The following is a 14470-nucleotide window of genomic DNA, read 5'->3' as shown; positions in this document are numbered from 1 at the left end:
AAAGCAATGCACCAGGGGAAATTGCTGTCTGAATATTGTCTCAGAGATGGGGCCCCGCGACAGTTGCCTGGAAACTTCAATCTGTCCACCCCGCGTTTATTCCAGATCACAGTTATGAGATAAAGTTTAATAAAAATCGTTTCCTCCGCCGCCGACGAAATGAAATCCAGCCCTTTCTGAACGGCCCGCGCACAATGCGACGGGACTGCGGAGGAAACCTCATGTTCAACATGTATCTCTCAGGTTCGTCGTTCGGTCCACACTTCCATACACGAATAGATTTGGGTTGGGGTTTTTTTTAGTGCTGTAATTTCTTTCAAAGATTCGGCCCCGGGTGCCGGTGCGCTCCCGGTGCGCTCCCGGCGCGTCGGGCGCTGCTCCCGGGTTTTTTTTTCCTGTTTTTTTTTTTTGGTTCCAGGGCTCGAGCATTGTTCAGCCCTTTTTCAAATCTGAAAGCCCGTCTGCTCTTTTGTCGGAAATCGGAAATCCTTTTTCCTGGACGCGTTTCCTGGCTCCTCGCAGAGTCGGAGCCCGCAGAGACGACACCCTTAGTGCGGCCGCCGTGCGCCGGCACCGGCACCGGGACGCAGTCGGGGACTTTATGGTCCATTCATTGGATCTTTTGTTGGAATTTTGTGAAGTTTCATATTTCATCGGATTTTTTTTTCTTCTTGGGGATCCCATGCACCGGGCTAGTCAATTATACAGCGACGTTTAATATTTTTTTTACAACAGCTGCTCTCTCTACCGAGCCTGCTTATTATTATTATTATTATTATTATTATTATTATTATTATTACTCTGAAAACAGATTTAAAGAAAATCCATCTTTAAAGTGTGTTTTGATTTCGTCCACTTCTATTCCCTCGAGTGTTCTTGCTTCATTCGAAGATATGAAAGTCATTTCTAGGAAAATAATTCTGGACACAAGTGGATTTTGTTTTCTTCCCCCAGCGAAGCAATTATTAGATGCATTTCTGAGGCAGCAGGCCTGCACCTGTTCAAGGAAGCATCCTGTAATATTTTTTTTTTAAGCTGATGGCGGTGATGATGATGATGGTGTTGATGACGGTGACATTGTGTCTGCTTTTGATTTCAGATCCAACAGAAAATCTGTTGAAGGAAAGCAAAGGGACGTCGTGGGGTCCAATAAATACGGGAGTACAAAAAGGTAAGAGGAGGATCTCAGCGTGGGCTTCATCATCAGTGGGCTTCACGGTTATTACTCATAATAAGCCACCTTACAACACACAGTATCTGAAAATATTAATATTGAAATAGCTAATAAAATAAATGAGCTACGTCTAACCATGTAATACCATTGTTTGAACCATGGTAACGAAATTGCATATAACATAGGTCCCAATAATTAGATGAATGAATAATCGAAAAATGTCATCATTATCATTATCAGGATCGAAGGTTCCTTTCATTTTATTTGTTCCCCTGTACTTGCTCCATTACAGACACCTTTTATGTTTGCTGACCACAGACTAATAAAAGGAGTAAAATATTTATAATATAGATTTAGCAGGTTAGGATCAAATACATTTAAAAAACACCAAATCTCAGCGCCAGGTGCACGCGCAAAATAAAGCAGTGCGTGATAACATCAGAAAATCTGAATTTGAATCATAAATATTTGGCAAACTAAACGTTTCAAATGTAAATGATTGTTGACTATCACCCATTAGAGCCACCGCATCATATTTCCAATGTTTATTATGAATGAATCCTTTGATTAATTCCACCACGTTTATATTACTGGCTGATAAAGAAGCAAATTGTTTTCTTAGGGCGTGTTCAACTATAAAATGTTACAAATAAATTCTGAAAAAAAGACCTCAAAATATAAAACATACAGTTCAAATTCAAAGCACATACTACAATGTCTGTAAACATGTTTTTTCCGATTATTCTGCAATGTGCTTAAAAATAAATTTTAAAAAACAGTGGTGTGTATTAACACTTGCTGCCATCAAGTTAGCTGACCAATGATAATATATTGGATAAAATAAGAGGCAACATGTGAAATCCATCAATTATTATCATGTGGTTTCACGTAAGATTTTTTTTTTCTGGGGGGGGGGCTTTCCACTCAACTACCATTTATTATTATTATTATTATTATTATTATTATTATTATCATCATCCCCTACCAGGCAGCGGGCAGATTCAGCTCTGGCAGTTCCTGCTGGAGCTGCTCTCTGACAGCACCAACATGTCGTGCATCGCCTGGGAGGGCACCAACGGCGAGTTCAAGCTCATCGACCCGGACGAGGTGGCCCGGCGCTGGGGCGAGCGCAAGAGCAAACCCAACATGAACTACGACAAGCTGAGCCGCGCGCTGCGCTACTACTACGACAAGAACATCATGACCAAGGTGCACGGCAAGAGGTACGCGTACAAGTTCGACTTCCACGGCCTGGCGCAGGTGTGCCAGCCGTCCACCACGGAGCAGGCCATCTACAAGTTCCAGGGGAACTTCTCGCCGATCCCCTTCGCCGGGATCTCCAAGCTGAACCTCATGGCCCCCGGCGTGGGGCCGTCGGGTTTCTCCTACTGGCCCGGCACCGCGACCACGGCTCTGTACCACAGCCACAACCTCCAGCCGGCGGGGCCCTTCGGCACCGTGTCCCCGTCCCACATCAGCTGCGTCAACAACATCAACAGCCTGGGTAGCATCAACAACCACTACAACTGACTACTTGACTGCGTCTGTCTGCTGTCGACAGACTGGAGGGAGGACGTAAACACCACTAGTGACGCAGCAGAGCGCCAGAGGAGAGGTGGCACACACATGGGCAAGGACGGTTGCAGGTGAAAGTATCGTCTTGGCAAAAAATTGAGTTCATTTTGGTTAAAAAACAAACCAAAAACATTTTAAACATCACGCAAAAATAAAATAAAAATAGTCTAGGCAGCATCTGGTTGCTTTTAAAATGTGTTATTATGGGTTGTAGCTGATGCTGAAACGACAGTTGTGTGGGCCTGGTGTCTTAAAATTGTATGAAAACAGAATACGTCTTCACCCATTTTTAATTGTAACTCATATTTTCAATGCCACATTACATCATCCATCCAAGTGGTGCGGCCAATCAAATTACGCACGGGGTTTAATCGACTTTTACCCGCGCAAATTTCAATAATTGTATTAAATGATAACTCACAAACAGACCCACGTGTGGAATTTTCCTAATTCCATCCTCAATCTGTGCAATTAATTCATATGTAGTTCAATAAAAGTTTCTGCGTGGGAGACCAGTTTGCAAAATGAACAAAAATACTAGAACATTATCCGAAAGGGTAATGATAGACATAATTTCTATTTAATTTCCTTTCTGTTCACAACCTTTTCTCTCCCTTTGCCATTTGTCATCCCTTCTTCCTTATTAATTGAGTTCTGGGTCTGTTATTAGATACAGATGGATGTGTTCACTCCAATTTGGGAGCAAGATGGCCAGCCATCACTGGACTGTTAGCGCCATCTCGTGGTGTTATGAAATAGCCAAATGCCTGCTATAACACTTCATAATTGTCACTTTCACTCAATATCAGCACGACTACATCCCCTTAATCAGTCAAAACTCAGTATCTTCATTACCGGAAATATTCGATCACGAGGCTGCGCCAATAAAAAAGAAATCCAACGTGACTGACTTTGCAATAAAAATAACACTACTTCAGAGGTGTGGGGTTGTAAAAAATGTGTGACATTATAGGCTCTAACGTGAATAGTGATGAAAACTGTGAATCCTCGATCTACTCTGTAAATACTGTAGGTATAGGGTACAGACAGGCTCGGGCTATTGCTGCTTTTTAGTGATTTTGAAGTGAATTACCATGCATCATTCATTTGTTCACAAAAGCTCATAAACTGTAGCCTAACCAACTGTACCAATAATATAAAAAAACAACAACAAATGAAGTAAATAAAGATAGATTGTTATGATCAAGCCTCTTTGTCAGGAAGTCTTTGAATTGTGCATTATGATGAATATTTTCGTGCCGGGAAACAATGCAGACTTCTGTGTCACATTTGTTACATGGCACAACAATGTTCTTTCTCAAAATGTGTGTGTGTTTTCAACTGCATGGTTATTCCGTGATGCAGTCTCCGAGTCATTATGGATTCAATGATTATAGGAAATGAAGAAGGTAAAGTCTGAAGCTACAGAAATGTTGTGGACAGTAAATATGACATGTGTAAGCATGTGATCCTACAGCTGAGGCAAACAGCTACGATCTGCCAGCACCTCATTCACAGTACTTACAATGATAATCTAGCAGTATAAGCTCAAGCCTATAAGAGTTGTGGTGACTCATTCTGTTTTTCTATGCAGAAATAATAACGCAATTTCCCCTGATATCCAGATGCCATGTTCTATTATCTAGGATGTGAACTGGAACCACGTTTTGTCCAGTGGATCAATTGCCCTCTAGGTTGGGAAGGTCAAGAATCTGACAATCTAACTGAATGAGAACATCACGTACATCACGTACATCACATGACTAATGAGGGTCATTCCCAATCTCAGTCCTGGAACACACATGAGCACCAAAAATCACTCTGAAGAGTTGAACTGGCTCTGTGTTGAAGGTACAGTTTAATCTGTGCCATATAGTGTGACACTACATATTGTTGGCCACACGGGGGCGCCAGATCTCTCCCGCAGCATCAGGGCTGCAGTTTACATAACTGGGTGACAACAGAGTTGGTCTAATATAGAACACGGAGGCGTCTGCAAATAACAGATTGGTCCCCCTAACCTTCGTGGCAGTGTCTACAGAGATGTGTGTGTGTGTGTGTGTGTGTGTGTGTGACACAAACACAGGGAGAGAGAGAGTCTTTCACTTATTTATAACAACAGTGTTTGTGTGTGTGTGTCCTGCATATCAATGGGAAAGACATGGGGTCGCTATTGACAACTGAATCCGACACGCGCGCGCGCGCACACACACACACACACACACACACACACACACACACACACACACACACACACACACACACACACACACACACACACACACACACACACACACACACACACACACACACACACACACACACACACACACACACACACACACACACACACACACACACACACACACACACACAAACACACACACACACACACACACACACACACACACACACACACACACAGAGAGAGCTACAGAGAATCCCGATGTGCCATTCAATCCCTGTACACCAGCAATTAAACTCCACAGGGATTGAGTCACTTCCGAAACATTGTAATTGTCTTCTCTGCAAGCCACTAATCTGCTGTGTATCTATTGTTGCTGCTGAGCGTCACTCATCCTCTCTTCTTCTTCTTGCATAACAACCTAGGTGGGTGTTTTCCCTGCGAGCCGCAGGATTAACAGTGTGAATGCAGAACAGAGGAGGAGGAGAGGGAAAGGAGAGAGAGAGAAGAAAATCTTTGCACGAATGTTACTTACTGCTGCTAGGCAACATAAGAAACTTCTGTTTTAGTTACCAAAAAAGGAAAATGAATGGTGTGTGTGTGACTCAAATCTAGTGGGTTCAACATCGCAGTTCACCAACGTCAGATCTGAGTGTCATCAACTTATTTGGACCCTTTGTTTAAGATGTGTTCATACAGAGAGACTCATTCAGTCTCAAACCTGTCGCCAGGACCGAGGTTCTAATATTTTGTAAACTTTTTGTAATTTATTTTTAATAAAAGACATAGCCTAGTTTAAATCACCATTTTCCAAACCACGCCCATATTTTTGAAAGCAATGAATGTGTTTTTAATGGCAGCCAGTGAATTCAGTTGATGTCATCATGGCGTAAAAAAATCCCCTTGAACTCTTGTTACCATGTAGCTTTCCGGGAGGTGCATTCAGGTGATGATGGAAAGCTCCGCCATCTGAGACCACTGTGTTACACTCACAATGAGCTATGCTTTTGGTGAGATTTGTACTCTTGAGAAATTAAAGCCCCAGTGTGTATTTTTTTTGTACTTTTCTGGCGGCATCTGGTGGTAACGCTGCAAACCGCAACCAACTGAGCATCCGACAGGGGACACTTTATGGTGACGCACCGCGCAATTCCACTTCCGGTTTCCCGCAGCGCTGGAAATTCAACGCGAATGCGACGTATTCTGGACCGTTTTCTGCAAACGAGTTTAATGCTGCGTTTCCATTATACCTCGGAACTCGGACCCTGGAAGTCGGGGTGGAGATTTTTTTCCGACCTCCCGAGTTGCAGTGGAACCGGGACGCGGGGGTCGGGTCCCCCTAATGTAACAATATTTAACTCATTCAAAGTTGACGAAAAAACATCGGTTCTTTGTTGCAGGTGATTGTACATGTATGAACATACAATTATGGACAATATATTCAATTTCTGTGAATACGTCCTTCTAAATATTACACACTGTAGATTTAAGGCAAAATAAACATAATGTGAATCTTGTCATTTCTCACTGTGAGACGTTTGAAGCAGGAGAGAATTCTCATTTACTGTACTTGGCAAGAAGAGAGGAGAGGCTAAAAGAGAATAGGCAGCATACCCTACTGTCAGACAGTGTGGAATAAGAATCAAGGGGAAAATGATTTGTTCAGGGTTACTATTTTTGCTCAAACTTCATTATATTCAGACAGGTACCTATGAATCACATGTTCTGCGAAGAATAAATTAGGAAAAAAAACGTTCCCAACGGTGCATGTCGTTATTATTGGGACACGGGGTGAGGCAGTGGGCTCTGTGTGTTACAGTCAGTGAGTCACGCTTCAAGCAGGAAAGAGCGGTAACGAGGGCTCGGCTAGATTAGAACGCGACACCTACTTGGTGCTGAAATAGACCTGAGAACGAACGCCACAGACGTGTGGAGAGGGGATCAAGGCGGTAAAGTGGAGAGCAGTTTACTCCTGTGTACAGCAGTTTGCAATACACTAGGAACAATGTACCATGTAATCATGGTCATAATCTATCTCTGATCCGTATTTCTTCATCCTTTTAAAAAAGTTCAATATTCTACTTGAGGCAAAAGCTCAGGAGAAACAGTTTCCCCATCAAAGTGTTGCAACCTCACCGTTACCAGCAAAGTGATGTAGTTTCAGCATTGTTCTAATGTTTGAAATCAAATATAGTCCTTGAAGTTATAACAAGTACAAATGTGTCCCAACCTGTTGTTAAAAGACAGAAATCCAGTGATGGCTTGGTCCAAATATGAATTCGTCAATTCAAATAATGGTCTGGTTTTTTCGGCGCACCACTACAGTTCAAAATCCAGGGGTGGGATTTTGTCTCTTACATAAAAACTGAATGGATGAATAATCATGCAGATTCATGCAGAGTGAAATGATTCACCGGCGGATAAAGAAGAGAAGAATGACACTGGACATGTTGTAGGCGTGTGGTCAATGAAGGAAATAGTTTGCTGCTCAGGATTTTCTTTTTTTCACTTATTGTATAACAACTCAAATTGCACTTGTTTGTTTTTAAAAGTGACATGTAAATATGACAGTCTATAGTTACATAACAAATAAAGTAAGGAGCCTAACAGTTGGTAAAGCATATCACTCGTCAATAACTTAACTAGTTTTCTTTTTGGGGGGGGGGCAAGTTTCAAGTTACCCGACTTCGTCCTGCTGTGTGAAAGTGGCGACCATCTACCAGACCCGCCGCGACTCGACGAGTTAATCTAGTTAAAGAGATTAGCAGAGCGGTTATGTAGCAAGAGGACAGCATAAATAGACATAATCCCTCACAGGGTGTTCCCTCGGTTGGTCCAGATTTGGTCGCTCTTTTCCACGCAGATGACGCTGACAATCGTTTGGTCTGAGGATAATCCCTTGTTTTTTTTGGGGGGGGGGGGGTTTGTTAACTAAATTTCCATTGTCCTGGTCTGTTAACAGTGGTGGAAGTATTCAGATCCTTTACTCGGGTAAAAGTGCCAATAAATAGATGTCCATAACAATTAAAAGTTCTGCAATTACAATTCCACTTCAGAAATATATGTGTTTGTGTGTGTGTGTGTGTGTGCGTGCGTGCGTGCGTGTAGGCTCACAAGATAAATGTAAAGAGACGTAAAGATGGGACAAGATCCAGCACAAAGAAAATTTTTAGTTAATTTAGTTTATTTTTCTGACTTTTCTCTAATCTTTGATTATATAAATGAAACCATGTGAAGAGTTTGAAGGTGGAAAAAAACGTACGTTGTTGTGTGACGAGGCGTATGCACCTGCTTTGCGTTGGGCCACGAGACATAAATATTTAACAACGCGTGCCATTTTCATAAGCCTCTCATATTTTTTTTTATGTAATATCTCAGTTGGAACAGTAGCGAATGACTGCAGCTGTCGACTGAATCTAATGGGTTGATCTGGAATGAACCGTCAAACTGTCAATCACAACGGCTGTGCCATCGCGGTCATGTGACCCCCCGTAGTGTGGCAGAGCACTATTCACATGCAGTCGAGACCGTTTCTAAACCGCAGAGACCAACAGACATGACCGAACTGTGGCACCATACGACCCTGAGTGACCTCACTGTGACGTCATGACAAAATAAAAAAAAAATCAAATGAAATTGTTATTATCTATCTTTGTGTGTTGTCCGGTTACCTGTGTGTGTGCGCAGGTAAACACATGTTGCTGTTTTTAGAATGTCATGTGGTGTAATCCTGGATTTAAGAAAAAAAACCAGAACGTGATGTAATGTGTCACAAACACCGTTGTGCGCGTCTTCGGCGCTAACGTGTCTGTGCAGCATCTCGGCCCACGCTCGGCATCACACGGCTCCACTCTGTCCAGCTCTCATTCACTTACCTAAAACCGTTACTATAGAGACGCGGCCGGGTTGAATCTTAATAACGGAGAGGAGGGCTCGCAACACTGCGCCAGGGAAGCTGTTACATAACGCCAGCTGCCGGATTCTGTCGTGGAGTCAACCTGCGAAAGAGCCTGGGTGTATAAAATAATAGAGATGAAGGCAAACACACAACAAGAGACCTATTTTGACCATCATGACGCGATTCCCTTGACCGCACAGGTCATAAGAAAGTTGAGACCGAGAGGATGTCACGCAGCGTTGGCGTTGAAAAACATATGGATGCGGCCGCATGGTTTGAAATTCAAGGAGAAGTGTACGTTGGTGTCATGCCTCTAGAAAAAAGACAGAAAAAGAGATCAGTTTGGTGACAATACAAGATGGTTTGGTTTTACAGGAGCAATACGGGTCACATGCAACACTGTGTCATACAGTGAATGAATGACAATGCAGTCAAAACAGACTTTAAAGAGTTAAGTTCAGGACAGTGTTAACACGATGTGGCCGCCTTTTTCTTTTAGAAACGTCGGAATAATGAAATAAATGATGGATCGATACCATTTTCCTCATCGTCGCAAGGAAAAGCTATCTGCATGTCGAGCCGTTTCATGTCTCTGTCCTTGTTCCACTTTCTTTCCAGTCTCTCCACCTCTACCTACTTTTCAAACTATTTCACTCCTGTTCCCTTTGTGTCCTGATTTTTATTTTTCTTTATTATTTTTTTTTTTATCCCCGCTCAATTCTGTCTGCATCCGTCCATTTTAGCTCTCCAAATAGATACTGTATGTCCCTATTAGACCAACACACGGAGAGCGAGGGGGAGCGGGAGAGAGAGTCACAGACAGTCCTGAGACTGCAGCAGATTCTAACCAATCACATGAAGGAACCCTCCAGTCCATGTGGCTTATTCACAAAACCGGGAGGATAACCTTATCAATCCAGCTCCATTCTGTCATTCAGTAAATCAACAACAGAGCCAATGCTCTGAACTAGAGAAGCTCCTCAAACTTCATTTGATAAACAAAAGGCAATTCTAATAGGACATCATTTAACACCCATGAATATTCATGAATCATCATCAAGAATGTGTACAGTGTGAGACTAGTTCAGCAGAGGAGTGCAGGCGGATTATCTCCTTGAATTCCGGAGATTTACTTTGTTACTGTTTAGTTGTCTGCGTTCCCATTTTCAGTACGTGGCCTCAATCGGAATACCCAGGGCAGAAAGGATGCCAAAAATATCCTTTAAATGTGTCAGCAGGCCTCACTGTCCTCTGTGCACACCACAGCGAATAACATACTATTGGATGCAACGTCGCCATTGCCACAGATCAGTCATTTTTGCTCGTCCCTCCGTAAACCCCCGAGTGGCATGAATAACGACTTGCCTCGGTGAACGTCTCCATGCCATGATAAAGCCCCCGACTGGTGAGTTTTTAGTTTCGTGGCAACCGGTGAAATCTCACGAGTGTCGGTCTCATGGCAACCCTCGGAGGCAAGTATATTTGTCATGGAATTATTTCTATTGCATAAGCGAAATCTCAAGGGGCTCCCTTCAAAAAATCAAGGATAATGGGGGTGGACGAGTGGATAAGAGGCCGTCCGCCGCAATTACTGCTTCAGCAAACTGCAAGGTTGGCACAAACACGGGCCACATTAGTGGGCTACACACGCATGAACATCAAGACAAGAGTGTTAAATGACCAAAGCAGAGCGAGAGAGTACATGGGTTTTGGATTTATTTCACCATGGTCACCATAGACAATCACTGTATCGGCCTTTTATTAACATATATAGAGAGAGTGAATGCAACTGTGGCACCACACCACAGACGACACGCACACCTAGATAGTATCCTTGAATAGCTGACAGTTATAGGACATGTGAACTGTACAAAAGATCTGTATGTGGCAGATGATCGTCCTACAGCGGGACTCGGCGGCAGTCCACCGCAAACTGAATGGCAAACAGTCCCGGAGCTGAAAGGAAAGCATTGGTACACGGCCAGTATGTTCATACCACATGTGCAAAAAAAAACAACAACAACAAAAAGGTTTTGTTCACAGCTGTGCAAAAATTGCAGCATTATATTCCACTTTTGCAAACGACGAGTTCACAGCACGACACCACGATGACGTAACACCGAAATACTTGCCGTCGCGTTTTGCCCCCGTCAAATTTGGTTTCAGAGTGGCGGTCGGATCCAATCCCTTTTTAGCTTATAGAAACTGCAATGACGCCCGTGTGCAAAATGACCCGTCACTAACGGATGAGATGTTCACACTCAGTATTTACATTACAAGGAAACGTCCTTCCCGAAAACCGAAGAGGGATCGAAATCCGGCGAACCGAGGCGACGCGACACAACGCTTCCAGAACGAGGGCAAAAAAAATATAACATTTGACCATTAAGCTCTATTTTTGTAACACTTGAACTATACAGTACATCGTAGCCTTCAAAACAGACAAAAGGAAAAAAAATAATAATAATAATAAAACAAAGAGCAAATTTACCATGTGAGATTATGTACATGTAAACCATATATAGCTCCAGGCCGAGAAAGTTGCAGTTGGCACGTATGAGAAAAACAATATGTATTCCATTCCGCAATATGTTGCAAAGCAATGTAACACAACCAGAGGCCTTTGTGTCGATAATGTTGCTGCGTGGCCATTTAGTTTATCACATTCAAGGTGAGGGGGGACACACTCCCTTCACTAATTTCACATCTATGCCCAACTCGAACCGGCGGCCCACTTTGCAGGAATACATACTTGTGCACCATCACATCGGCGGGCAAACGCAAGTTGTGTTTCGTTCAAACTCGCGTCGGCGTTACGACAAAAATTTGGAAATTGCTAAAATAGCTGCACAAAGAGCAACGGTGCTTTTCCGGAGGGAGGGATGAAGGGATGAAGGGAGGGGGCCATTTTGACATCCGCTCTAGGGTTGCCAATGGAAACAAGCTTTAAAAGGGAAATATCTACACAGTTGTACAAAGTATATGTGTTTTTCATCCCCCACTTTTGAAGAAGAATCACGCCTCTGATATCACGTTGCATGTCTTCACAGCCTGTGACTTGCCCCCTGCTGGCTGAGACTTTAAGAAAAAAGAAGAAAAAAAAGCACAGTGCAGGTACATGTACTGTGCACCTCTACTTAACAAGGCTTAGGCTTTAAGTGCTGAAAATGTACAGGGATGACAGGTCCTCTTAAGCCACGCGCGGCTCTGTTGTGGAAAAGTGACTCAAGTATGGCGGGGAGGGGCGGGGCGGGGGGGGGGGGGGGGGGGGGGGGGGTGGCTGCACAGGTCAGCACCTCGGACAGCTCCGCCTCTCCGCCGCCCGCTCTCCAAAACGCACGGCTCGGCTCCGGTCCCGCCTGGACCCTTGGCCGCGCACTTGCCCCGCTGGACCCGACAGTGGCCCTGACGGAACGGGGACTCGAGTGTCACTCAGTGTGCGTGATTTGGCGCCACTCAGTCAATGTCAATCCCCGCGTCTCTCTCAGGGTAGGTGGCGGTGGGGGGGGGGGGGGGAACGAGACAAAAGAAGGACAATATACCGTTGGCATGCAATTGATGAAATCTTCCCATACTCTTGTTGCCTAGCGACGTTGTCGCTCAGGACGGCGACACTCAGCCTCCTCGGCCCATTTTCGTTTGGCTTTGCGCCAAAAAACTAAAAACATTCATCTTCATTCTTTCTCTCTTTTTTTTTTCATTTAAAAAAAAAAACAACAACCCCAAAAAAGAGCCCACCCGTGCCGTTGTGCGCTCCCCCGTCAGCGGTCCAGGTTCGCGTCGCCGGTGTCGCGTTGGTTTTTCAGGTCCTGGAAGACCTCGGTGAAAAAGTGCGGGTCCGCGTTCAGCCGCAGCATCTTGCCGCTCAGCCGGCCGATGATCCGCAGCGACGTCTCCCAGAACACGTCCTTGTTCGACTCGATCATGAACGGCTTGAGCGGGTAGGAGATCTCGTTGCCCATGTAGGAGTAGGCGAGGTAGAGGCAGGTCTGGAAGGCGCCCTGCAGCGCGGCGGCGCACTCGACGCTCTCCGAGATCGTGTCCTCGCACAGCAGGTACACGAACACCACGTTGGCCGGCGTGATGAAGCCCTGGTCCTGCCAGCCCTGGAGCAGGAGGGTCCGGTCGATGTTGCGGAACCAGATGATCACCTCGCCGCTGCTCAGCTCCTTGAGCCTGGAGCACCGGCGGCACATGAAGTCCCCCAGGCAGCGCAGCAGCTCGCCCGTCGACGCCTGGATGACGATGCGCCGCGGCGACACCAGCGACAGGCTGCTGGGCTGCTTCTGCACCGAGGCGAGCCTGCCTTGCTGGGCGACGGCCTCGCCGTTCAGCGTGGGCGCCGTGGGCGCCGTGGGCACCGTGGGCACCGGCACGGGGATGGGCGCCTTGGGCTTCTTCTCGTCGGTGCGGTGCGTCTTCCTGATGTTCTCGCTGTTGCGCTGCGCCACCTGGCCGGACGACGGCGGCGGCGGCGGCAGCGGCGGCGGCTCGCGGGTGGACAGCGGGTTGGGGGTCACTTTCTTGGCGCTCTTCTTGGCCGAGTTGGCCACCAGCTTCTTCCAGGAGAGCGAGACGAACATCGAGTGCCGCTTGAGGGTCTTGTCGTGCTTGGGCCCGTCGCCCGCGGCGTCCGCGTCCATGATGGACGCCTTCTTCGTCGCGGGGGATATGGAGAGGACGGTGCCCATGTCTGCAGAGGTGCGCGCCGCGGCGGTGTGGACGCAGCAGCAGCAGCAGCAGCAGCAGCAGCAGCAGCGGCGGCAAGTTCGGCGCAGGATCTTCCGCAGGGTGAGGGGCGGCGGAGAGCGGTCACGACTGCGATCGGAGATCCATTGACGCGTCTCGTCCACTGCGTGTGATCGCTCGCCGGCCGTGCTTGGACCAGGCTGGGGCCGCTGACGACGTCGCGTTTCCCGACAGATGCTCCGTCAGCGCCTCGGTCGGACGCTGCGACACGATGCCGCGGCTGCTGACTAAACGGAGATAAGTCGACCGGTGTAATGCGCTCGCTTCAGACGAACCAGCGAGTGCAGCCGCTGACTGACAGCCGAGCCGGCCAATGGGGAAGCCAATCAATGATCCAATCACCAGGGGTGCTGGGGTTTGACAAACCGTTAGTTACTTTAAAAAAAGCATGTGCTATATGTACAAATTAGACCATTCATCCTTCAAGAATGGATTCGTACACTGAGCACAGAGACTGCTCATAGGGCCCAGAGGTCGGTGCACCCCCCCCCCCCCCCGACTGGAGGTCCCAGAGTGGTCCGTGTCCTCTTTGTGGAGAAATGTAGGTGTATCTGAAACACTCATCCCTCACCATCAGAATCCAATCTCAGACTAATTTTCAAAATCTTTCCAAATATTGAATAAAGTTGACTGGCCGGCCGCGTTGGTAATGTGTGAAAGACAGAGCCTCCCCTGCACTTGTTTTACTCAAGCTACACTTGTCCATCCCCTTGTTATACTTAATTCTAATACTAATAGTAACACTGATCCCTTTATAAAGTTCTGCTGTATGGTACTGTATTGGTTAAATGTTTTTATTATTATTACTACCACATATCAATGTTTGCTATTTCTGGTCTGTTCTCCTGCAGTAGAGATTCCATGTAATAGGATAAAGTCAATTTCAACA

General features: G+C 45.8%; 2 protein-coding genes across 3 annotated transcripts; one reads left to right on the top strand and one right to left on the bottom strand.

Annotated features, from left to right (window-relative positions):
* Positions 1 to 3957, top strand: fev (FEV transcription factor, ETS family member). 2 transcript variants are annotated; one of them, XM_035604830.2, is made up of 3 exons: positions 1 to 243; positions 1100 to 1171; positions 2163 to 3957. In XM_035604830.2, the coding sequence occupies exons 1-3, from the start codon at positions 195 to 197 to the stop codon at positions 2702 to 2704; spliced, it is 663 nt and encodes a 220-aa protein (XP_035460723.2). In that variant the 5' UTR covers positions 1 to 194; the 3' UTR covers positions 2705 to 3957. The 2 variants fall into 2 exon arrangements, with proteins under 2 accessions (XP_035460723.2, XP_047193413.1); XM_047337457.1 differs by lacking the exon at positions 1 to 243 and having other exon boundaries at positions 263 to 1171.
* A 6574-nt stretch (positions 3958 to 10531) lies between these two features.
* Positions 10532 to 14047, bottom strand: cdk5r2b (cyclin-dependent kinase 5, regulatory subunit 2b (p39)). The gene has a single exon (XM_035604798.2). It carries the CDS (start codon positions 13521 to 13523, stop codon positions 12594 to 12596), a length of 930 nt encoding a protein of 309 aa, XP_035460691.1. The 5' UTR covers positions 13524 to 14047; the 3' UTR covers positions 10532 to 12593.
* Between the last annotated feature and the right edge of the window lie 423 nt (positions 14048 to 14470).

This window comes from Scophthalmus maximus, chromosome 14 (assembly GCF_022379125.1).
Source record: "Scophthalmus maximus strain ysfricsl-2021 chromosome 14, ASM2237912v1, whole genome shotgun sequence".
Taxonomy (NCBI): Eukaryota; Metazoa; Chordata; class Actinopteri; order Pleuronectiformes; family Scophthalmidae; genus Scophthalmus; species Scophthalmus maximus.
The sequence above is the reverse complement of the archived record's forward strand: the minus strand, read 5'-3'. Positions and strand labels throughout refer to the sequence as shown.